At 34.8% G+C, this 25,719-nt stretch overlaps 1 protein-coding gene across 4 annotated transcripts; it reads left to right on the top strand.

The window, feature by feature from the left end:
* Nucleotides 1-25,249, top strand: GNPDA2 (glucosamine-6-phosphate deaminase 2). Of its 4 annotated transcripts, none has more exons than XM_009206774.4 (7): nt 26-156; nt 4,428-4,589; nt 8,579-8,680; nt 9,681-9,863; nt 15,806-15,990; nt 19,163-19,337; nt 23,985-25,249. In XM_009206774.4, the coding sequence occupies exons 2-7, from the start codon at nt 4,466-4,468 to the stop codon at nt 24,044-24,046; spliced, it is 831 nt and encodes a 276-aa protein (XP_009205038.2). In that variant the 5' UTR covers nt 26-156; nt 4,428-4,465; the 3' UTR covers nt 24,047-25,249. The 4 variants fall into 4 exon arrangements, with proteins under 4 accessions (XP_017814160.1, XP_009205038.2, XP_021794338.1 ...); XM_021938646.2 differs by lacking the exon at nt 26-156 and adding an exon at nt 5,586-5,614 and having other exon boundaries at nt 4,476-4,589; XM_017958670.3 differs by lacking the exon at nt 26-156 and adding an exon at nt 5,586-5,672 and having other exon boundaries at nt 4,476-4,589.
* Nucleotides 25,250-25,719: the final 470 nt, after the last annotated feature.

Genomic DNA, 25,719 nt, shown 5'->3' with positions numbered 1-25,719 from the left:
AGCGCCTGCCCGCCGCGCCGCGGTTCCTTCCTGCGCCTTTATCTGCATCCGGGTCCGTGGGATTCGCGCTCCACTGGTCCGCCGGGGTCGCTCGTGGGTGGTTGGGTGTTGCTTGTTCCGGCTGTTCCAGCGTCGGAAGATCCATTGGGTCTGCCGGTAAGTTTAGAGGCGGGGGGACGGGGGGACGGGGGGAACGCCAGAAGGGGACTCGGGCCGGGGGACCCAACGGCGACTTCGCCCTGTGCGGGCTTTGTGCCGAGACGGGGACGCTGGGCCGGTCAGAATGGGGTCTCAGGAACCTCGAGGCTGGGGGCGCGTGGGGTCTCCCGTCCTGCCCCTCGCGGACCTGGTTGTCCTCTCAGGATTTGTATCTACGGGAGGAGGCGTCCCTGTCCTCTCCTCTCTCGCGGCTTCCTCCTGACACCTCTCCCTACACTTGTTTAAAATTCCTAACAGTCATCCTCATTTGCATTCGCTGTCGTTTGCCGAGTGAGGGCCAGGCAAAACCGCGGCTGAGGGTATTTGCAGTCCCCGCCTCCCGGGCTGGAACCACAGCCTTCTCTACTGTCTCTGGTCCCTCCTCGGGTCGGTCCCACACGCGCGGCCAGGCCACCCTTACCCTTTGAGGTCAGGTCAGGTTAAGTAAGGAAAAGCTCGGAGCAGAGGTTCTGCAAGTGTAGATTCTGGTTCTGGCCCCGCCATTAACTAGTTGTGTAACTTCACGGGTGTGGAAGTTGCGATCCAGCTTTGAAGTTTTGCGATTTTATATTCAGCAGCCCTTTTTCCTAGCGATGCACATCCAAAATGAATCAGCACCTGAAGGAAGACGAGGGAAAGGGTGGTGCTCTGTTGTTTTTTGATGCTGTCTTGTCGTGATGCCAGGGAATTGCATAAGGCCATAGTAGTTTGGATCTCTGAGGATTGGCAAAAACTGGAAAAGTCAAATCTTAAAAACTTAAATAAATGTGAAGAAATTCTTCTTTCTTCTGGGTGAAGGGATTCATTTGGGACTTTTGGAGATGACTCTGCGCCCTCCAGAGAGTTTAATAAAACAACAAGTTGCCTGTACTTTGGTCTGAGAGACTTGCTTGAACTTCGTTTCGGTGAGGTGTGTGGTGTTCTTAACAAATTTCACCTGATTATGAATATCACCTGTGATAATTTGCAAAAGCAGAGATTCCTTGGACTTCCAGATCTTTGAAACACTGTGTCTAGGGAGAGGGACCTGCGAATCTATATTTTTAGCTAGCATCCTAAGTGATTCTCAACCTATAAGACATCTGTGGCATATGGGCCTTTGAGTCCGATACACTTGGTTTTAAAGTCAGCTCACTGGGCCACTTTTTAACGTCAGCAATAAACTTCTTGGAGTTGCAGTTTTCTGTATCTGAAGAGTGAGAATAATAATTTCAATCTCAGAGACAATTAAGTGATTCTAAGCACTTTGACAATAGAGTTCTTAATCATTTTTGTGTCTACAGAACCTAGCAGTGCTTAGTACATAATAGGTCTTCAAATGTGTGTTGAACTGAGAAAAATAACATGCCCAGGACGCAGAAGACATTGGAAAGCTCTAATGCTTCTCGTCCTCCTTACCTTACTTTTTTTCCCCCCATTTTATTAACAATCAGCTTGCCATATAGTCTTGTTAGAAGTAAATGTATCTTTTGATGGTCATGACAGCCAATAATTGTTTCTGATTCTTTGCTTTAAGTCTAAAATTGTTTTTGACATTAGATTATGGATACATTTAAGTGGAGGCTGAGTCCATTTGTTGTACTGAATTTATGATTTACTATGTAATTTATTTTCTGTAAATAAATAATTGTTATTGGGCCAGAATTCTAGATCATGGTGACCATAATATTTTGTTGTGTGTCGGAATTCGAAACTGTTATCTTCTTAAAGACATTTAGATTCCATACATTTATTTTAATAAGAACTTTAATCTCATTAATTTAGAAAATTTGACTTATTACTCTATGTAAAGTGTGTGGGTACAAAAGTCAGAAATGCCGAAACCATGTTATAAAAAGCTTCGTATTGGTGACTGATGCATTTAAATATAAAACTAAGAATTAAAAATCTAAGGATTATGGGAATTGTTATAGAATGTTGAGTAAATGTTATAAGGGGACGTTTATAAGCTATTGGTGGTAATGTCCGTTCCACTTCTGTAGAAAAGAATGTATGAAGATTTCTCAAAGAACTAAAAATAGAACTACTATTTGGCAATCTCACTACTGGGTATGTACCCAAAGGAAAATAATTCATTATATCAAAAAGATAGCCACACTCATTTTTATCTCAGCACTATTGACAGCGAGGCAGTAGAATAGGGTCTGGAGGCGGGGAACTTAAGGCCAATTCGTGCTGACTTCCTAAAGCTGAATCAAGGGAAAACACCAAGGTCTAGGGGCAGGAAATCTAAGGCCAATTTGTGCTGACTTCCTGAAAGAGAAAGCACCTGCGTCTGGGGGCAGGGAACCTAAAGCCAGTTAACCAATTAACGGAAACTTCTTAAAGCTAAACCAAAAGGAAAAAACCCATCTCCCCATACCCAAGTAGCAAAGGACCAAAGGCTACTCTCCCTACAATCTGCCTTCCGCCACCTCTCAGGTGGAAGGGGAATGTGCCTTGGATTGGCCGTGGACTGAGCATGGGCCATCCCTTCATCTTCATAGGGAGCCAATTCACCTCAGCCTTTAATTAGCCACGGACCAAATCCTTCATGCAGATAAGGTGTAACCGATAAGGGACCTCAAAAGGAGTACTTAAAACCCAGAAAACTTTGTAACCCGGACCCTTGAGCTGCTTGCTTGGGCCCACTCCCACCCCATGGAGTGCTTTTCTTGCTTCAGTATCCCTGCTTTCGCTGCTTCATTCCTGTGTTTCCTTCCTTTTGTGCAGTTCTTTGTTCAAAATACCAAGGACTTGGACACCTCACGCTTATGGCCTTCCTTCCATTAACAACATTAGCAAAGATAAGAAATCAACCTGAGTGTCGGTCAATGAATGATTGGATAAAGAAAATGTGGTATATATACACCGTGAAATTCAGCCGTTGAAAATGAAATCGTGTCCTTTGCAGTAACATGAGTGGAACTGGAGGCCATCATCTTAAGTGAAACAACTCCAAAACAGAAAGAAAAATACCGCATGTTCTCATTTATAAGTGGGAGTTAAATAATGTATACACGTGGTTGATGGAAAGCAGACTGATAGACATTGGAGGCTCAGAAGGGTTGGGGAGTAGGAGTGGGTAGATGATGATAAATTGCTAGGATCAGTGTACATTATTCAGGTGATAGATACATGAAAACCCCAGACCTAGTCACTAAACAATATATCCATGTAACGAAATTGCATTTGTACCCCTTAAATTTATACCATTTTTTTTAAAAAAAGGAAAACAATATGTCTTACAGATATCAGAAACTGTGAGTTACTGTAAGAATGCTGATTTCCACATCTTTCATGGTATTAACCTACATTGTGTAAAATGGAATCGTGTAGCTTTTAAGTGACTGATCTCTTAATATACGTATAATTTTCTTTAGAACAATTTTTGAGGAACTAAAATTGCTTTCTGTGAAGAAATTTCTCCTCCAGAGATCAGTTTATTTAGTTCACTTTGTTTTCTTTTTCTTCTGTTGAATTCTCTTATTAAAAATAACATGTCTAGTGTGATCCCATTGTTACAATTTGAATTCTGACCTTGTTGCTTACTACCTGTGTGACCTTAGTCAAATCATGTGAGTCCATTTCCTCATCTACAACTGGGCATTTTATTTACTTCACAAGATGGCTGTAAGGATTAAAATATGTACACTTGTCCCTGGTATCTGTGGGTGGTGTCTGTTGGTATCTGTTAGGGATTGATTCTAGGATCCCCCTTCAGATACCAAAATCCACAGATGCTTAAGTCCCTCAAATTATATGGCATAGCACTTGCATATCACCTGCACACATACTCCCATATACTTTATCTCTAGATTACTTATAATACCTAATACAATGTAAATGCTGTGTAAATAGTTGTTATACGGTATTGTTTAGGGAATAATGACGAGAAAAAAAAAAAGTCTGTACCTGTTTAATACAGATGCAAACATCTTTTTCCCCTGAATATTTTCAGTTCTTGGTTGGTTGAGTCCTCGAATATGGAATCCACAGAAGGCTAACTGTACTTTTAAATGACCTAGCCCACTGCCTTAAACTCCGTGTCTGCTCAAAAGAGAACAGCTATTATTACTATTTTTAAAATTCAGATTGTATATGTGCATATCCTTCTTCAGTAATGCACTTTTAAAAATCATCAATATATTCTGCTGTTTCAGTGCTCTATTAGTTACATCTTTTAAAAAGTTATTAAATTTAAATTATCTCTTTATTATATAAAGTGTTCTAAAATGGACTTTTCTCAGGTTTGAACTTCTGTTTCTGGAAGCTCTGCGTCGCCATAATGAGGCTTGTAATTCTTGATAACTATGACTTGGCTAGTGAATGGGCAGCCAAGTACATCTGTAATCGCATCATTCAGTTCAAACCTGGACAGGACAGATACTTTACACTGGGTTTACCAACAGGTAATTAACTACTTTTTCCATTTTATATTCTGATGTTACCCAAATTTAATTCTGGTGGAATTGAAGGGTTTCTCTTAGTAAGATACTTTTCTCATTCATTTTTGCCATATCACTAATTGAACATCGTAGTATAAAAGGCCAGAAAAATGCATGTATATAAAAATCTACTGTCTATAGTGTGTTACTAGGTCTTGTGCCAAAGTTTAGTCTCACCTATCACTCCAAAATGCAATAGGATATATTGTAACTTAAGTGTTGTTCATATTTTTTGTACATTTTTCTAGTAGTCCTTTGTTTTGGGGAGCATTGCTTTTACCATTCATACCAGTTTTTAGTTAATTGGCTTTCTTATTAATCATTAAGAGGTACCTAAGTTATGTACTGTTGCCTCTTAATTTAACTTCACCTGCCTTATAAATCCTTATTAATATAGAAGTTATATATTATGTAATGCTTATTAGCCTTTTACTATTTATGTTGCTTCTATTATAGATATATTACAAGTGAAAAATATGTCTTCATCACAGTTTAAGGAGAAGCATTAATTACATATTTTATTGAATTAAGTTTTCCATTAACCATGCTCTTAAAAAACAACCAGGTGGTATCATTTGATCTCATGGCACTTTATTTGACCCATGATTTTCACAAAGAGTATTAGACCTGGAACTAAAGTTGCTCCTTATTGACTACAAGGCATTTGTTCTATACCCCTGAGCCTTGGTTTCCTTACCTATAAGAAAAATATGGATAATAACTTAAGATGCTGTTTTGAGAGTCAGCTAAGTGTATGTGTAAGTCCCTTGTATACTGTAAATAGTCTATAAATTTATAGTTTCTGTGTTTTATTTAAACAGACTATTTTCTCCAGCTCCTCCCCTCATACATGCTAATTACATAAAAACTACAATTGTAATTTTTTTCCACTTGAGTAATTTCCATGAATGGTACTCTTCAAGCTGATTGTTTTGTTTTGCTTTTTCTCTTTTGGTCCAGGGCAGTAGATCTTGGTGAGAATGGCAAAGGTGACTTTTTTCACTGGACACACCAGTACTACACCCCCAGCACCCTCAGTTCTGATATGTGAGCCCTTGGGGTTGAATGTGGTTTCTGTATAGTTTCTATGCTGTTATCCTTAGTTGCACTCCGCCTACCTCTGTTAATGACATTGTGTTAATTACGATGCAGAAAAAACAGTAATTTGAATGGGGACAAAAAGACTTAGAGAGTCTTAAATACCAGCAGTGCTAAACATCTTTTTGTGTATTTAGATCTACAGCTTTGCTTTATTTTGAATAGCATAACTGCTAGTAATATATCTGCCAAGGGAGTATCTCTGGAAAACCTTGTTGAAATTTTCCATTACTCTCCTTCATTGACCATTGACAAGGTTAATTATGTCCCCTTCCACCACTGCTTTTGAGACTTGAACATACATGTCGGTAATTGCTAGTACCAGGCTGTATTGTAATTATCTCCCCATCAAGCTCAATTTCTGGGCAGTATCTGTTCAATTTTATATTTACTCACGTGATCTTAATGAGGGTGACATTTAAAGCCCGTATGCTGTGAGCCTGATCTGCTTCCCAAAACTTATTCCCACCATTTCCTTACCCAGAACTGGGCTAGGTAGATTTGACTGCTTGCAGTTCAAGAATAGGGCTTGAACTTGCCGGCTGCTTTGCTTTGCTTTCACTCATATTCCTCGCATGTTATTTAATGGAATCTATATGAGCTCTGGCACCAGACGTATCTAGATTTGAATCCCTGGTTTCACAGCCATATGATATTTGGCAAATTCCTTAATCTTTTTGACCCAGTTATTCTGTCTTCAAAATAGGAAAGATAATGCCAGTTTCTCCAGGTTGTGAGCTTTATGTGAGGTAATATATAAAAACATTAGCACAGCATCTAGCCACATGGTAGACAGATGTCATCATTGAATCTCCGGCTCCATCTTTGCTCTGCTCTGAGTTAGTTTCCTCTTTGTCGAAATTGTATCCCTTCGTCAAGACTGAATTGAAATGCCATTTTCTTTTATTGTTCTTCCAACTAGCAAGATTGTAGTCTTTTTTATTTGATGTTCTACAATACTCAGACTTCTTTTAGATTATAGCGTTTTTCCTGTGTTATCGCTATTTTGTACTTGCTTATCGTTATATTGTGAGTTCTTACAGGAAAGAAAATGTCTTAATCTTTGTTTTATATAAATCATAGTAGGTACTTGCTAAATTGTGTTAGTAATGACTATTACAAAGCAAATATTAAAATTAAGTTGCTTTAACCAGTTCTTTTTTCTTCAGTCTTTTAGCCACATTGATTACAAAATAGAAAATGATTTTTTTTGTCACCTCAGTTGTGACAGATCACCTTTTTATTCATATATCCTTTAATTGACAGAATCCTATAACTCGTCTCTTGACACTAAAAGAGAGAAGAGATTCATTTATCCTTCCAGAAAGGAAGAGGGAAAGCATATTTATCCATCTTTTAGGCAGGTTTCATGTTAGTGGGCTATAGCGTATTGAGAAAGAAATGTAAAATTTTACTACATAAGTTTTAAATTAATAATTGTAATCTAAAACAACATATGTGCTAAGCTTTTAGAAAATCTTTTATTCTTCTGTTCTGTGAACCTGTGTGGTATTTATTTATAGCCTTGTCTATTCTGTCATCTCAAATGAGAGGCAGTCTTTTTACTATTCTTGAATTTTCTTTATATTTGTTTTTGTCAGAGACTGTTTCATCAGATTTCTGTATGATACTTGGGTTGAAATTTTTTGTGCAGCCTTTTGTTTTGCACTGTTTTGTTTTGTGATGGTGGGTTAACTAGGAATCAGTACTCCAACTAGGATTGGGAGGGCCAGATAACTTCTTATAAGAATGCAATCTGGCCGGGCGCAGTGGCTCAAGCCTGTAATCCCAGCACTTTGGGAGGCCGAGGCGGGCGGATCACGAGGTCAGGAGATCGAGACCATCCTGGCTAACATGGTGAAACCCCGTCTCTACTAAAAATACAAAAAACTAGCCGGGCGTGGTGGCGGGCGCCTGTAGTCCCAGCTACTGGGAGGCTGAGGCAGGAGAATGGCCTGAACCTGGGAGGCGGAGCTTGCAGTGAGCCGAGATCGCGCCACTGCACTCCAGCCTGGGTGACACAGCGCGAGACTCCGTCTCAAAAAAAAAAAAAAAAAAAGAATGCAATCTGGCCTTTCAGTTTGAAGTTAAAATGAAAAAAAAAAAAAAAAAAATTTAGAAAGCAAAGATGAAGGCCATCAAGTGGCTAAATTAATTTATTTTTATTCTGTCATATCATGAAGCACCATCTTTTCACATATCAAACTGTAATTTTATAAAAGAATCAAGAACTCAGATGAAATATTAGAAGATCCTCTTTCCTGTAAGTTCTGTCCTAAGCAAAAATAACTTCTTTTTCTCACTTTACACATTTTAGCTGATACATGCTGAAGTTATCAAAAGATGAGAAACAGGGGCTTCATTTAGAAAGCTGTAAAGCTAAAGTCCCTACTCAGTGTTTGCCAGTTTGAGATTCTATTTTGAAAGTAGGGGCAATATTTAAATTTAGCTCTGTTTTCCCTTTTGATTTCAGTAAATGGTCAACACTTGACCTATTTATATATCATTTGTGCAAGAACTCAAGATTTTCTTTTCAGAAAGGGAGATTTTTAAAAATTCAGGTACATACTCTAGAAGCTTCTAATCTTAGCATTTGTAATAGTATATCCCATACCCAACAACTCAAGGATAATTTTCCAAACTTCAATTTTTATTGACAGATTTCCAGCTTTATTCAGCAAATTCTAGTTTACCAAAATGTTTAAGTACTTGTTAATTGATTATGTATTTAAGTTAATAATTGCCTAATTAATCGGAACGACAGAATATTATTAAGAAGAAAAACAAAGTTAATAAAAAGTTTTTTTAATAGATTATTAAGTCATGTTAGAAAATGGTATTTTTATGTCTTTTAGGGAGTACACCTTTAGGATGCTATAAAAAACTAATAGAATATCATAAGAATGGACACCTTTCTTTTAAATATGTGAAGACCTTTAATATGGATGAATATGTAGGTAAGCTATACTTAAAGATACTATTTGGGTATGTTACATTTTGAAAAAAATGAATGTAGTCTTAGAATATTAGTATATTTGAATTTATGTTTTGAATATAATATTAATGTATGAATATATTTCTAAAATGTAATGTACTGCTTTGAGATGAGATTGGGAGTTTATATAAAAACCTGTATTTTTGTGATAGTAGCACAGAATAGTGGAAGGAATGAAGGACTAGAAATCAGAAGATCTGCATTCATCCTGGGCTCTGCCACTCACCAGTGATGTAACTTTAAGCCAGTCTACTCACATTTCTCATTCTCTTTTTTCTTAAGGCAGAGTTAAAATCAGTGTTGTAAGGATAATCTAATGTATATGTAAAGGTAATTAGTTAAGTATTTTTTCAAATCAAAAGCTATATTGGTAGCCCTGAAACTTTTATTTTTGAGTGTTAACTTGCCTACCTGAAATCTATGATGTATAGAAACTCTGTTAAAATTTAAATATAGCAATACATATTTAATGGTAGCATAAATGATAGCCAAAGAAGTGTTGTGATCCCACATAATCTGCACACATATAGTATGAATAGAGGAGGAACATGGCTATCATTTCACTTGAATGGCTGATTATTTTGAGCTTAACATGAAAGTCAGTTTCATTGATTAAAATTTTGTGTGTTTGAGAATATAGTGATGAAGTGCACATGAACTAGACTTTGTTTGAATCCTGTCTCCTTTGTGAACGATGGGACCTTTGGGAAAGATTCCTATGTTTCAATTGTTCACCTATAAAATGAGATAATAGTATTCCATAAATGTTTTATGAATTAATGCATACATTTAAAGTGATTAATACTGGGCATATAATCATATATTCTACATAAAAATGCTTTTAAATTGAATATGGTATAGAGAAGTTAGATATATTAAATAACACTTATGACTTAAACAGAAAAATAAACTTTAGATTTATTTCTGGGAATACTTAACATTTTTATTAACTTCATCTTTAGGACTTCCGAGAAATCATCCTGAAAGCTACCATTCTTATATGTGGAATAACTTTTTTAAGCATATTGATATAGATCCTAATAATGCACATATCCTTGATGGGAATGCTGCAGATTTACAAGCAGAATGTGACGCTTTTGAAAAGAAAATAAAGGAAGCTGGAGGAATAGATCTTTTTGTTGGAGGTATGTAAAAACCTTTTGTCATTAACTGTTTGTTAGTGTTTGAATTAGGGATTTTTAAATTTAAAAAAGAAATCTTCTCATTGTGTAATGTGAAGAGCACCTGTGGCTGTCCATAATACCCTTTAATTCTGCTACTGATTCCTGTTTTACTTCATTTTCATTAGAAAATAATCTTAAAATTCCCATCTTAATCTTCAAATTGACAGCTGGAATTATTTACATTATGCCTTGAGAGGTACATCCCAATCCGTGTTAAACTCTTACAACTACCTCTTTAAAGTTGACAGTTTACCACATCTTTCAAAATGAGTAATATGTTTCTTTACCTAAATGATAGTTTCTTTTTACTATTTCTTTAAAACTCTAGCCAACCTACTTATCAAATTACAGAGTTTAAATGATTGCATGAGGAACAGGTGGATTTTAGTAGATCACTTTAATTGTTTCATCTTACTGAGTAATCAGTTAAGAATGATGTAAAACTTTTTACTTATCAGCCTTAATATGAGTTAAGCTGTATAACTGTCATAAATTCCAAAATTAATGTTTAATTTGCCAAATTCCACTTGTAATTTTTATATGTGTGTGTGTATACATAATCTACAGTTAAAAACAGGAAGTTCTTTATAAAGACAATATGGTTTTCTATCAGTATAAACTATCGCAGTCAGCTAGCTAATTGCTATAAGAATAGTACAACATCAACTAAACTAAAATCAATTTTTTTGCCATATTCTTTAATATTCAACTAAAAATACTAATGCTGTAAATTATCTGTATATAACTTATTATTAACTTAATAGAACACTGATCAAAATTACATGAATTTGATCTTCAATAGAGCTGTACTGAGGTTAATTTATACTTGAAGTGGCCAAGTATGGTTGAGATAGTTGATTATCTTTGGAGGAAATTTGGTTTTAAAGTCAGATGTAAAATTGTATCCTGTTTTAGCCACTTAGTATCTCTGTGACCTTGGAAAGTTTATTGAAGTTCAGTATAAGTACATCGTTTGTAAAAGAGGATTAATATTAACCATTCCAAAATTTGTGAGAATTAATCATGTTGTAACATGTATAAAATGCCTTACACGGTGCTTGGTATGTAGTTGGTACTCCATAAGTGCTACTTCAGTCTTCTCTTTCTCTCTCAACTGTAAATGCTGAAATAATTGTCCCTTAGAATTACTGAATTCCTTGGGATTTTTACCGAATTCCCTCTAAGGACATCCAGCTGGATTGAAATCTTCTCTTTCAGTTTTTACTTCTACCTAGCAGAGTCAATAACATTTACTTTCTTAATAGAATGGTTTATTGGAGCAAGAAACCAAGTTAGACTATTGCTTTTCAAATTAGAAGGTTATCTGTTTTAAATAAAATTTACTAATATTACTTCTGTAATCCTAGAAAATATGCATACTCCTGCTTTGTACGTATGGCTCAATTTGGGGATAATTAACCATTTGTACCTTCCAATATTCAGGCTAAGACAGTAGATATTTGAGAGTATCTGAGGGGTGTATAGACCATCTAATCTTTAGATTTTCTAAACTCCACACCAGAATCTAGTAGAATTACTGGAGTACAACATACTGCAACTGCTTATATAAAAAACAGTTTTCACTCATTTACTATAATAAAAAAAAAAAGGCTTTTAGTTGTTGGAGGTTCATTATTAAGTGACTGCTTGAAAATGTCTTCATTTGTGGACTTTATTTTCCCCTTGTTAATTTATTGACCTTACATAAGTATGCATATGACAAATCTCTTGTAGACTCAAAGATAGGAAACAGATTTTACTATGGGGAATAACACTGATAAGAACACTTGATTTTGTTCCTTTGCCTGCCTTCCAGAAAGCATTCATAGCATAAAATAATGTTTAAGCCTGTAACTCTTATTCAAGATGTCTGGTAGAACTTTCCTCTTTCCTTATAACTTTAAATCATTTAGTACTTCTTTTTAGTTAATTTTTTTTGGGGGGGGGGTTATGTTTCTTCAGTATAAACCACCTCAGTTCTCCTTTTGAAATATATGTTGCATAAGTTGTAATTATGTTGATCACTGACACCACTAAAATGAATTTGATTTGGTTTTTTAACCAATTAGTCTTAAGCTTCCTGTAGTTCTTTCTCCGCTCCTCCCCGCTCCCAAATATATTTTAAGAGAGTTCCCGTGCCTCTTACATTAACATCTTTACTGTAGTCATGGATGATCCAATGCCTGACATTTTATATGTGCCATCTAAAGGACATACTTGTGCATACAGAGAGAAGGATTATTGCATTTTCTTTGAACTTTTCCTTATTTGGGATGCCCTATTATTGGATATGTATTCATGAAAGAATCTCATTTGTTGATCTAGGTTTATCATCATTGGATTTTTAGATGAGGATTGGCATCTGGGTCTTACGACTACCCTTCTTTTGTTCCAGGGTTTGGTTAATAAAAACTCTAAGAACTGTGCCAAATGGGATCAAAATATCAGCTTTATTAAAGGTAAAGTTGAAATAGAGATTGCAGTTTGGGCTTGAAGCCAGAATGGGGTTTTTCACTCCTACCCTTTGAATTGAAACAGTAGAATGAAAAGAGCTCAAAAATGTTAATCTGCTATTGCTCATTCCAGGGAATTAGAGCAGAGTTCCCTATCCTAGAGGGAAGAGGAAAAGAAAAAGAAGGAAATACATACTTAAATGTTCTCATTCTTCCTCTTGATGGCAAACATGTTGAGAGAAAGGGTAAAGGTGTATCATGCAATTCCTGACTTAACCCCAGCAATAAGATACACAAACATGGATTTTTAAAAATAAAATGTAGCGCTGGTCCCAGTGGCTCACACCTATAATCCCAGCACTTTGGGAGGCCGAGGTGGACGTATCACCTGAGGTCAGGAGTTCGAGACGAGCCTGACCAACATGGAGAAACCCCATCTCTACTAAAAAAATACAAAATTAGTTGGACGTGGTGACGCATGTCTGTAATCCCAGCTACTCAGGAGGCTGAGGCAGGAGAATCGCTTGAACTCGGAGGTGGAGGTTGCGGTGAGCTGATATCATGCCATTGCACTCCAGCCTGGGCAACAAGAGTGAAACTCCATCTCAAAATGAATAAATAAATAAATAATTTTAAAAATCTAGTTTTACAATAAAATCTAAATATATAAACTTTTAAAATATCTTAAGGCAGTAGTGTCTTGGGTTTTTTGTTGTTGTTGAGATGGAGTCTCGTTCTGTCGCCTGGGCTGGAGTACAGTGGCTTGATCTTGGCTCATTACAACCTCCACCTCCCAGGCTCAAGCAATCCTCCTGCCTCAGCCTCCCGAGTAGCTAGGACTACAGGCACCTGCCTCCATGCCCAGCTAACTTTTGTATCTTTAGTGGAGATGGAGTTTTGCCATGTTGGCCAGGCTGGTCTCGAACTCCTGACCTCTGGTGATCCACCTGCTTGGCCTCCCAAAGTGCTAAGATTACAGGTGTGAGCCACTGCACTCGGCCTAGGTGATAGTGTTTTTAAAAAGTAAAAATAAGACAGTGGGGAAAATGTTAACCTTCTGATTTGGTTGCATGCTTGGATTCTTTGCTTTACTAGAAAAAGGAAATAATGGCATCAAAAGTAAATTAACTGGAATGATTCTAGGTTAACTCACCAACTGAAGGAAAAGTTGAAACAACCAAGTCTTTGGAAAAACAACCAGAGAACCTCAGATCTCAGAAGTAGAAACTCATCAATCTTCTCCTTGCAGTGCTATCATCCAGTACTTCAGTTCGCCATGCCTTCTTCCTTACTGTATCCCTGGTCAAGATTCAGATTCACACAGAGATTCTGATTGGTTCAGCCTGAGACAAGTGCTTGTCTCTAGACCACAGTAACTTTACCTAACAGGGATATAGGAAATTAAAATTGTTCCAGCCCCTCTGGTGAGGGGAGCAAGGCAGAAGAGAACAAGGTGGGAGGTGGAAGAAACTATACTGAGCTGACCAAAGAATAGCAACCATGCATTCATTTATCCAGCCATTATTTAATAAGTGCATCCTGTGTGTCACTTGTTGTTCTAAATGGTAAGAATATAGTGATGAAGATAAAGCCCGTACTTTCATGAAGAGTACATGTACACTCTACCCTTAGAACTGTAGGAACACAGGAATGACATTTACTCCAGACAGTGAGTTTTAGAGATGTTTCATAGAGGTGCTGATATCTTAATTTAGACTTAAAAGCTGAATAAAAATTAGCCACATTTAAAAAAATAATTTTATTTCCGGAACCTCAATTTTTGACAGTTACAGCCAACAAGCAAATATCTTGACCCAGCTCTATTATTAACCTTTGCTCATAATTTCAGCTTAGCAGTACTAGCTGTACACTTCTGTAAGGCCCAAATCATCAGTGAGGTCACTAGTAGTAGATCTTAGTAGACTTCATATTTTTTCCTGAAGCTTGTATTTTCCTGATCCCATCCTTCCCTCTTTACACATATATAGAGAAATATAAATGTTAGGGATATGTATACCTAAGAGGAGAAACAGAACACTTTTACAAATCTAGAGAATTTAATGCCTATAATTAATATATATTTATAAGCAAATACATACTTAATAGTAGAAACAGTCAATGCATATTAACCACATGTAGGTCTGGTCTTATGTCTCCTTATTAAAAATTCATAAATTGTTGTCCTTTGGCATCTGTACCTGCTTCAATAGAGTATTCATTTCTTCATTTTTCAAAACTGGGTTACTCTGTCATATTTTATATAAATTTTGTTAAAATTGTGTGCTAAGTGTCAGTAAAATACAGATATCATTAAAGTAAAGACAGAATATAAATGTAAAAGATATTTTAATGACTCAAGGAATTGGCAGATTTATTTTTTGTCTGAGGTTGCCAGAAATGTGACTAGCTACTAGGGTACTTATAAATAAAACTTGATTTATGTATGTCATTGGAAAGATTCTTAAGTTTGTGAAAAGAATTACCTTCCATTTCCTTCAAATAAGAATGTCATATTCCTGTCTATATTTTAGAGGTAATCCTAGAATATTAGAGTTGGCACTAGGTCTCTTTAAAGCAGTGTTTTTAAAACTGGTTGTCACCTATTATTATATCATAAAATCAATATAGCCAGTTACATGCAACATTTTCCTTTTGTTAATGAAATGCAATGTAATAGAAAACAGCTTGTATGGTTCCTAGTAAGGGTAAGTATGATTTCATGTAATTTTTGTCTTAATTATATTTTATATGTTTGTGTTGTATATGTGTATATATATACTAGATTACAACATCAAATGTTATTTCTTACAAGGGTTATAGTCAGAAGTTTGAAAAAGAAAAAAAAACTCTTCACCTAGACATTATCTTGTCCAATCCACACATTTTTATAAGTGAGGAAACTATCCTACAGAAAGGTCTACTAGTTATTGCGCTATCTGGACTACAACCAAGTAAATTAAAGTGTGACTATAAAGATGTCCGGGTAGGAATCAGAAGAAAGATCCGAGTCCTGTCTCAGTATTTACCCAGTTGTGACGTTGAACAAGTCATTTATTTTTCTTGAGCATCAAAATTTCCTTTTGTATGTAGAAAAAGGTGGAGGAAATGAGGGAAATAGATATGGCTAATTTGACCATCTCATAAGATTATTAAATAATATTTAATAATCTGTTATGATGCATGTGAACGGGCTTTATAAATTATCAAATGTATTAATATAAGGTGATACTTAATTTTACTATTAGAATCATGTCAGCTCATTGCTAAGCATGTAGAAAACGTGGAAACATTTGTTGAATCAATACAGAAACAAATATTTTAATGCAGTAATAGGAATTCAAGTATAAAATCAAACAAGGTAAGTGTTTTGTTGTTGTTGTTCTTTAACGCACATTGAACTTTGTGAAACCTATTTACATCATGTATATGTATGTATATTTCTTTTGAAAGGAATTGGTCCAGATGGTCATATTGCTTTCAATGAGCCTGGATCCAGTTTAGTATCAAGGACAAGATTAAAGACTCTAGCAATGGATACCATCTTGGCAAATGCCAAATATTTTGATGGAGATTTATCAAAAGTGCCAACTATGGCTCTAACTGTTGGTGTGGGGACAGTGATGGATGCTAGAGAAGTAAGCATTAAATGTTCTTTGTTGTTTTTCCTTTGATGTCAATGTATTAATATTTTGTAGGGGTTATGATGCTGAATAAGTGATATTTTGATTGCATTCTCTTTGCAGTATAAATTGTTTTCTAGTTTTCAGTAACTAACTTTTGTCAATCTCACTGACATGTTTAGGGATCAATTAAGTCTTTTGAAGCTGTAAACTAAGAATTAAGCACCACCACTTTTGAGGTGCTACTTGCCTGTTCCTGCTCCAGTTTGAGGTCCTAAAATCTTAACTGATCACATGGTTTGTTTTTTATTGTAAGTGTCTCATGAAAGGACTGTTGGGACAATGATGCATTGCTAGTTACACAACATCTTTTTTGGAGCTCTCAGGATGATTTAAATGCTTTTTTACTGTATGTTATGTAGGATGATAGAGCCCTGTTGGTTTCCAGGAGAAAAGAAACTCAGCTGGGGCTGCAACTATTCTACATTTGGTATATTTAAGCATGGAAGAGCTCTGAACAGCAGACCCTGTGTAATTTAAGTTTTTTTAAAATTGGGCTGTCATTTTCTTCCTTGAGAATACAGAACAAATTGTAGTCAGTTCATGGTTGTATGTAGTTAAATTATATGGAAACGCAGAACTTTGTTCCTTCCTGGTAGCCAGATCGGACAGGTTCAGAGGAAAAATGTATAGACAAGGTATGATGAATAAGTAACTTATCTTTTTTCTTTTCTTCCTTAAGAATACAGAAAAGATTAACTTATCTTTTCTTCCTTGAGAATACAGAACAAATTGTAGTCAGTTCATGGTAATATGTAGTTAAATTATATGGAAACCCAGAACTCTGTTCCTTTCTGGTAGCCAGATTGGACAGGTTCAGAGGAAAAAAGTATAGACAAGGTATGATGAATAAGTAACTTATCTTGATATAATTAAACTTGAACATACAAATAGATACAAACTGTCAATCAAAATATATGAGAAACCTAAAAATCATAGGTATATGAAAAAAGACCTTTCAAAGACTGAAATTTCATAGTCAATAAGTTGAGAAAAGGATTTTAGAGCAATCTTATTTCTAAAATATGAAACTGAGTTATGTAATACATTACATTTAACAAGATGTAATACAGTTTTTAATGCTGATTTTTAGAACAAACAGAATAACTCAAATACTAAGTTTTTTTCTTTGGGTCAGTTTTTGCCTAGACAGGAGTGCAGTGGTGTGATTACAGCTCACAGCAGCCTCAACCTCCTGGACTCAAGAGATCTTCCCACCCCAGCCTCCTAAGTAGCTGGGACTTCAGGCGCACACTACCATGCCTGGCTGATTTTTCAATTTTTTTTTTTTTTTTTTTTTTTTTTGGAAGTGACAAGGTCTCACTATTCTGCCCAGGCTAATTTCCTCATTTATTAAAAATTACATTTGACTTAAAAATTCCAACCAAGAAGGGATATGGAGGATTTAATATGAGGTTATAAATTTTTGTAAATCATTTATATCAGTTTATGGGATGATTAAATGTTGATTATTCTTTAGCTTTTTCATAACCTTTTAAAATAGTGTTACTGCGACATTTAAGTAGCATAAAGCTGTATCAGTGCAACATCTGCCTGAGCACTGGTTCTCAAACATTAGTGTACATAAGGATCACCTGGTATCCACACCTAGATTGATTCTTTAAATTTAGGGATTCTGCAGTTTGAACAAGCATACCAAATTATTCCATATAGTTTGTCCTTTCCCATGATGTGAGAAATAATCTCCTTGAGAGTAGAACAGATATAACTAATCACAGATCAAGTCTATTTAGAGAGCAATTTGTTTTATCTACACTTTAGCTGTAAACACCAATAATGAATTCTTCATCCTATAAGCTTCCAGCAGCCTTCTTTCCTCTAAACTCCACTCCCTTCATAACGTTAATGGTAGGTATGTACTTACTTTTCTCGCCAATAAAAGTTTGGTTGTCTTTTTTTTTTCTCAGTATATATACTTGATGTTGAGATTTCTTGCCACCTGTCCCATTACCTTTTTATAGAGTGTGCTTCAATAATGAAAAGACTCTTAGCTCATATTGTCTAATTGTTAGAACTTTTACAAGAGGCAATGTAATTGTTAATCGCTAAGAATATGGGCTGTAGAATAAAACTGCTTGTTTGTATCTTACCAAAACCTGGGCAAGTTACAGAATATGCCTCAGTTTCCTTACCTTTAAAATATGAATAAGAATAGTATTTATCTCATGTTGGTTTTGAGGAGTTGATGTAATTCAAGGAGAGTGCCGAGTATTTCCTCCCATTTTAGGTCTAGTTACAAAATATGTAATACAAAGTTTATTATAAATATTTTAGAACTACAGCAGTTTTAACATTCTTTTTTAAAACAATTGTAATGAGGAAAAAAATGTTTAAAGATGTATTACATTACAAAAATGTATGTGTAGATGAGGTGTTAAGTGGGATCAGTTTCCAGCTGAAAGGTGCTAAAGACAAGATTCTGACACATACATTCACATTTGCAACATGTCATTGCATTATTTCATTGGCAGTTAGGGACTGAGGACCAAGATCTTGGATTTTCTGTAGCTTATAAGGGTAATATCAGTCATATGTGCTTATAAGACAGTTCCTGTGTTTAAATAGATCCCTAATCCGTCTTTAAATCCAGTTTTTATTCTGAGTCAACTTTGAATAGCACATGTTCAGTGAAATGCTCTTCAGGCGTTTCTTGGTAACTCATCAAATTATCTATTGTTTTAGAGTCTTTGCTTTTCTGGCGTAATATCTATTGCTTATCTAGACTACAGCAATTTGGTGTATCATTCTACATTGTATAAATTATTCATAGATTTGTAAGTCTGCTTTTGCAAGACAGTCTTTTTTCTTCATTGTCCCAGGTTTCTTTTATACATCATTTACTGTGTTAATAATTACAGGTATTATAATGTTTGCACTAATACCCCATGAGAAGGTATTGTTTTGCTTTGTTAAACTACAAGCAACATTTTGTGCTTGTTACCTTAAAAAGTAAAAATAAATACCTTGAGCTATGATGTGGAGCTATGTATTTTTCTTTTTCTCTCAGAAAAAATATTGGTGCTGAAGTCCTTGTTTTTTAAAAAAAAAATAGAGCTCATTACTCATTTGGAACAAGTTTTACCAATTGGTGTTCATAATTTTTCAGGTAATGATCCTCATAACAGGGGCACACAAGGCATTTGCCCTGTACAAAGCAATAGAAGAAGGAGTCAATCACATGTGGACTGTTTCCGCTTTCCAGCAGCATCCCCGAACTATTTTTGTATGTGATGAAGATGCTACTTTAGAATTAAGAGTTAAAACTGTGAAATACTTTAAAGGTGAGCACTGAATTTCAAAAGCCGACTGAGATATTCTGTTGTGGATGAAAATTGAAACTTACTGTGACTGTGGAGTTAAATCTCACACTGTGAAGTGTTGAAAAGTGGCAACACAGCTGGTTCTTTCAAGGAATGGAAAGTTCTCAGATAATAGTGTCTTCAAAGTAGTACCTATTTTTTTTGTTTTTCATGAAGAATCTCTTCAGTTTCTATTTTCAGTAAACATTTTTTCTTGAAATCCAAGGTTTAATAATTTACTTTCATATTGAATATATAAGACCAAATAACCTAAAAGAAAATGTATCTTTGTTCATTCTGGATTTCTTTTCGTATTTACCAGTCCCACCTCAATCCCTCTCCCTCACTCCCCTCTAACCTAAATTTAGAACCTAATCAGTGGATAATAGAGATCTCCCACTAATTTAATCTTTACAATTTTAAGCCAATTTATTCCCATATATTAAAGTTATAATGGCTAAATGTTAAAACAGTATGGAATAAACTCTGCAAGTAAGCAGGAGTTTGATTGCCCAGGCTTCATGTTGATTTTCCTTTTTGCTTTTTCCTGTAGTCCAGTAATTCAGAAACCTTACTGTACCAGGCTGTGTATTACAAAACACATATGCTTGATATAATGGTTTTAAGAGATTTTCAAGGGACATTTTGCCTATACCCAATGTCGAACCCATTCTCTAAGAGTCAGCTCCACATACTACACATATGTAAGCAAGCTGTACAAACAGGTAATTTTCATAAAGCACCTGTATTTACATAGCTGACATTAAAAGTTATATAGTTGATCCTATAGATAGGTCAGTGATAAGCATGTAGTAGGTATGCCACTTTTGCTACATGATTATACTTTTTAATCTTTTTTACTCTAGTAACTAGGTATTTATTTTAATGCCTATTGGAAAATACACTGAATAAATGAAAGCTGTATTTTTTGGATATTATTGCTTAAGACAGGGTCCAAAAAAGCTACCATATTTGATTGGCTCTCATATACATTGATCTTGCTGATGTTGGACCGTGTCTTAAAATTGGTGTCAGATCATAGCTTACCGGGTAGCATTTTTTTCTCAGTGGTACATAAAATGATGTGTCTTACAGTCTATAGCATCTCGTATTCAGAAATAAAGTATATAATCTTAAATTTTTAATTCAATGCAAACAAAACCAGTAACCCATATTTCATGTAAATGTGCGAATATGGCAAATATCTTGAAGGTGTTATACAAATAACTGACATTTGGCAAGCATAAAATAGTCTTTTTAAACAAAATACTGATCGTGCTTTGTATATAGTTTTATATTTGTACTTATGTTTCATGAGCATTTGCCTCTTCTAAATATTTGGAAGCATTTTAATGGATAGTCAAGTACATAAATCATAATTTATTTAAACATTTCCTTATTGTTTTAACACTTAAAGATTATTTCTAGTTATTTATATTTAGCATTTAAATTATTAATTTACCAAGCCACAGATATATCAAACTGAAAAATTGAAAAACTGAAAAATTTCTGATTTGTGAATAAAACAGAGCATTTGATGGAGTTTTAACTCTGTTTTCCCAAGTAATCCTTCAGATTTCATCCCAAATAATAGATTCCTTGACTACAAGGAATCCTTATTATCCACAAATTTTAATTCCAGTTTTAAGGAGATTCGTTTAACATGGCCGTTTTCTAGTCCTAATTAAGTCCCAGATAAATGCCTGTACTAATCTGATTTTGTCACAATTTTTTTAATCAGATTTTTACATTTTGGTGAATATTATTTTGGTGAATATTTAGTAAGATATTTAATAACAGCCAATATCTCTATGACCAGGCACTATTCTAAATGCATTTTACGTTTTGATTTACTTATCACAAAAATGTTATGAAATGGGTACTCATAGTCCCATTTTTAAATGAATTAATAGGCTTAACAGACAGAGATGTTAAGCTACTTACCCAAAGTCATACAGCACATATTTGGGCAGAGCTGGGTAATAGAAATCAAAATCAGGCTGATCTCTGGAGTATATAGGCTTTTGTCTATTCTGCTATACTGCCTCCCAGAATAAACTCTAGGTATGATACCATCTACATCAAAATCATACTTCCATATGCTTTTTTCCCCATATCATAACCAGTGCTTCCAAAAAAGGTATATAGACATATGTTAGAGAATTTAAAATAGAAGGGTGGTAGATGTTTATATGTATTTAGTTCTTTTAGTTCATCTAATTGTAAGCTCTTATGAAAAATTTTGAAACAGACCATTCATGAGAAGATAGATGCATTACCTAAAAAGGACACAATATTTTTCACTTTGGAGCTGTCTGTATTTCTGAAGAGGTTTCAGGATATCAGCCTCTGTTAGGGTATCTCCTTCAATATGAAGACAGAATTTAGATATTCTGGGCTACATATGGGCCTCATTTTATAGTATTTTAGTAAAGGGTAGAGAAATTGAATATTCTTAAATAAACACATTTCAAATGTAGTTTGTATACTTTTCATACCTCCATTGAGTTACTAGTATATCAAAATACTGGAGTATGTAAATTCCTAAAATTGTCATCCATAACTCTTCAAATTCCATTCATATCACTACCCTTTCTTCTGTCATCACTAAAAAGTGCCAACCAGCATCTTAAAGGGTTCTATTTAGTGCCTAGATAAGATCTAGGTTAACTAGATCCAAAACAATAGAAACTGTCAGTAAATGCAAGTTTATTTCAGTATACACCTATATAGCAGTATATACCTTTTGAAAGATACAAGTTAATCACAAGACAACAAGTTTAGTACCTGGGGATTTGTTTTATTCATTCTAGCTTTTCATTTTTGCTTTTTAAATAGAACAGTTTATTTTTGATTTTAGTACATTTTCATAACATCATATGAATTTTTTCTCTTACTTTGTATTTAGGCTCCACCTCAGTAGTTTGACAAAGGTAGAATGAGTTCATTTTGAGTCAAAACCATAAGTTACTTTGTATAGACATTGGTTAGAATCTGTGACATTTAACCTTTCTTCTGGTAAGGTTTCAGGAAGTCTGGTGCATTTTTATCAGAAGAATTATTTGTTTGACTTAAGTAGCAATTATTTATTTATATAAAATTCATATGTAGAAAGTTGTCAATTTTTACCTAAAGTCACAGTAAATATTTGAGTTAATACCTAAAAAGCAATTAATAGAATTTTCAAAATAATTATTTCTAGTTTGGAAGCAGTCCTATTTGATGTATAAAAGATATATCCAATGTATAGTAAAGGAAAAAACTTTATAAAGGAGTTGAATTTCTAATGTTTTTCCTGTTATTTTAAGTTGCATGTATTTTAAAGCTCTGTGTATTCTTTCCATAATCAAAGTTGTTAGCAAATGACAGATGAATACTATTTAAGTAAAAAAAATTATTCTCTACAAACTGATACTCTGGAAAATGTTACATCTTCTAAATCATACAGCTGATATTACCCTTATCTTTGTTGTCCCCTCTCCTACTGGACGTGAAGTTTCCGGTGCTAATATGACCTTCAAGTAGGCTGTTGAGAAGCATTCTCTCACTTTCAGTTGCAGCACTAGTGAATGGAATGCTTCCCCCTTCCCTCCTTTACAGTCCTGTTCTTATGGTTAGAATTTCTCCTACTACACAAACACTTCCCAGTGCTCTTTACTTGTCCCTTAAAAGTGGGTCTTTCTCAAAGTTGGGATTTTAGAGTCCTTTTTGCAGCCTTTCTGACAAGGAATATCTGTTCACTAACAAGCAACCTATCTCTCCAATCCAGTAATTCCATTTCCTGCAAAACCGCATTGTAAGTGCCTTTCCCCAGCCCCTCATGTTCTTAATAACCTGGAAATTTTAACTCATTTCTTTACCCTCCAAAATATAAAATCTCTGGTTCACTAATTGGGTCAAAGACAGTCTTCTTAGAACTTTTTTTCTCCCTGAAGTAGTATAGTACTGAGGCATTAAAACAGGAGTAACTGGAAGATCAGCTATTTCCCAAGCAGCTTTCATAGCTAAGAGCAGTCTGCAAGTATCTGTACTAGTTACAAAATGAAAGTTATAATATATCTGATTTAAAATCTAAATTTCTATTCTGAATTAAATGATTTAGTACAGGTTTTCTGTATTTAGTAACCCTCCCTCATTGTAGAATTTGTAATCAACTTTTGTCATAAATACACATGCCAAACTATTAGAAAATAATTTGCCAGATGAATGGATAGGGTAATGTATTAAGAGTGAGACAGCAGTTCTGAGCCCCTGGCTGGAGTCTAGTAGAGGAAGTGCCAGAAGATCAAGATCAACATAAACTTTCAGATGTAATTAAAACATATCATCTAAGTCAGTATTCAAATTTGTCATGCTGAATCTCTTTGAAGACAAGAACTGCTCTTCTGATTACTCCCAAAATGCCTGTACACATTCTAGATCTGACTGTTACATAATTATAAATTGGTATTTGCTAGGTAGATAAAAGACATTCTGAAACATTTCTATTTGTACTTTTCCAATAAACTTGACTATCAAGATGGGAACTAAACAGCTTACTGTGTCTTATAAAAAATACTTTGTTGTCTGAAGTAAATGAAATAGTTCAAAATTAACAAAACAACTAGAACTGTGCTTTTTTTCTTTAAGGTCTAATGCATGTGCACAATAAACTTGTGGATCCACTATTCAGTATGAAAGATGGAAATTGAAGGAGATTGGAGCAAAATTCTGCTTGAATGAACAGAGCACTTTTTACTAAGTAGTAGATGAATTTTCAGCTATGCAATATGATAAAACATGGGGAATTTTGAAGACTGTCATTTTTTCATTTGAGTATCTATGTTAAACATTCCATAATTTGAATATTTATATCTTGTACTTGGGTTTAAGAGAAGTAGCTGGCTCTCAAGATTGGCTATTATAAAGTATTGAAGTCACATAGCCACCTATAAAACAGCATAGAAATGTCTGCCCATTTAAAAAGTCATTTTAAAGGTAGAGTGTACACATCAGGTGCCATTTGTGATATGACTCCAGTGGCATATATTTCATTTTTTAATGACATGACACTCCAAACCTTTCAGATCAAACTGTCATTGCAGACCTTCACTTTTGGAATGCGATCTTTATATTTTCTGTGCATCACCCACATGCTTTTCTGCACGTGGTTGCCTTAGTCATCTTCCTACAGCACTATCTAGACATCAAAAATTGTGCTATATATCGTTGGTAAAGGAAATTTGAAGAGATGACAGTGCCTAAAAGTAGTTTACATCCTTTCGGAAAGTATGTGTAAGTGCATGTTTTTTGTGCACCACCTTCTATAGCACTTTTTTACAAATATCTTATTTTTAACGACTTGGGTTCATGTCCCTAACATAAGTATCTTGACAATTATGAGCTTTATACCTAGCAATCCACTTCAGGAAATTCTTTTGGAGAATATTTTCTGATTATTGTTAACTTAATATACGACTAGCTTTATTCCTTATGTCTAAAATAATAATATGAAGTATATATAAAAGGAATTACTGTAAACTACATTGCCATAGCAATTTACATAAAAGTATATTGTTTTCTATCTTTAACTCAAATAAAGCGTGTAATAAATAAGTTATCTAAATTTTATTTCCAGAAGTGAAACTGAATACATGCATTCAACTCCCAACAATTATAGTATATGTGAACCTGCATTTATTTTGCGTTTGTTGCCATCATGCATCAGGAGTTAGGTTAAAAGATGTCTCTGCCTCTGTGGGGAGCAAAAAAAAATGCTCCTTTTGCTTATTTTGCATTTCATAAGCCCACCTGGTCGAAGAAGCCTTACTTACCTGCTTGTCTATGTGATTAAAATGTATTTAGTTTCTTAAAATATTGAAAGAGCAAATAAATTAATGAAATAAAATTGGTAATAGGATTTTATGGTTAAAAGTGGGGGATGGGGTAAATTTGCTGCTTTAATTCCAGATGATGTTTTAATAGCCTTATGTTTTTTAAGTAACTAGTGAGTCAGTAACATTCCACGTACACTTCCAGTAATAAGAATCATTTACTACAAACTATGCTGACTACTTTAGAAAGTCATACAGCATCACAGTGAAAAAGCTAAAGGTACCTGTTGTGGTACATGATTCACCAGTTATTTCTGTGCTTTAAAGGTCTAAAAATTCTCCTTTCCTGACCTTGATGTTAGGGGCTTACTTGAGGTTCATGTACTCAAGCTCCTCCACAAGCTGAGTAGCGGAAACTCTGGTCACTTTCATTCCTGCTTTCATTCCCTAACTCAGGAGCTAAGCTGCTGTTAGGCAAAGAACTTAGCTTTTTGAAGAAAGAAACCATGGAATCCCAGCTCTGTCTGTCAACAATGGTGACTTTGGAAGAT

This window comes from Papio anubis, chromosome 3 (genome assembly GCF_008728515.1).
Source record: "Papio anubis isolate 15944 chromosome 3, Panubis1.0, whole genome shotgun sequence".
Classification (NCBI taxonomy): Eukaryota; Metazoa; Chordata; class Mammalia; order Primates; family Cercopithecidae; genus Papio; species Papio anubis.
The sequence above is the reverse complement of the archived record's forward strand: the minus strand, read 5'-3'. Positions and strand labels throughout refer to the sequence as shown.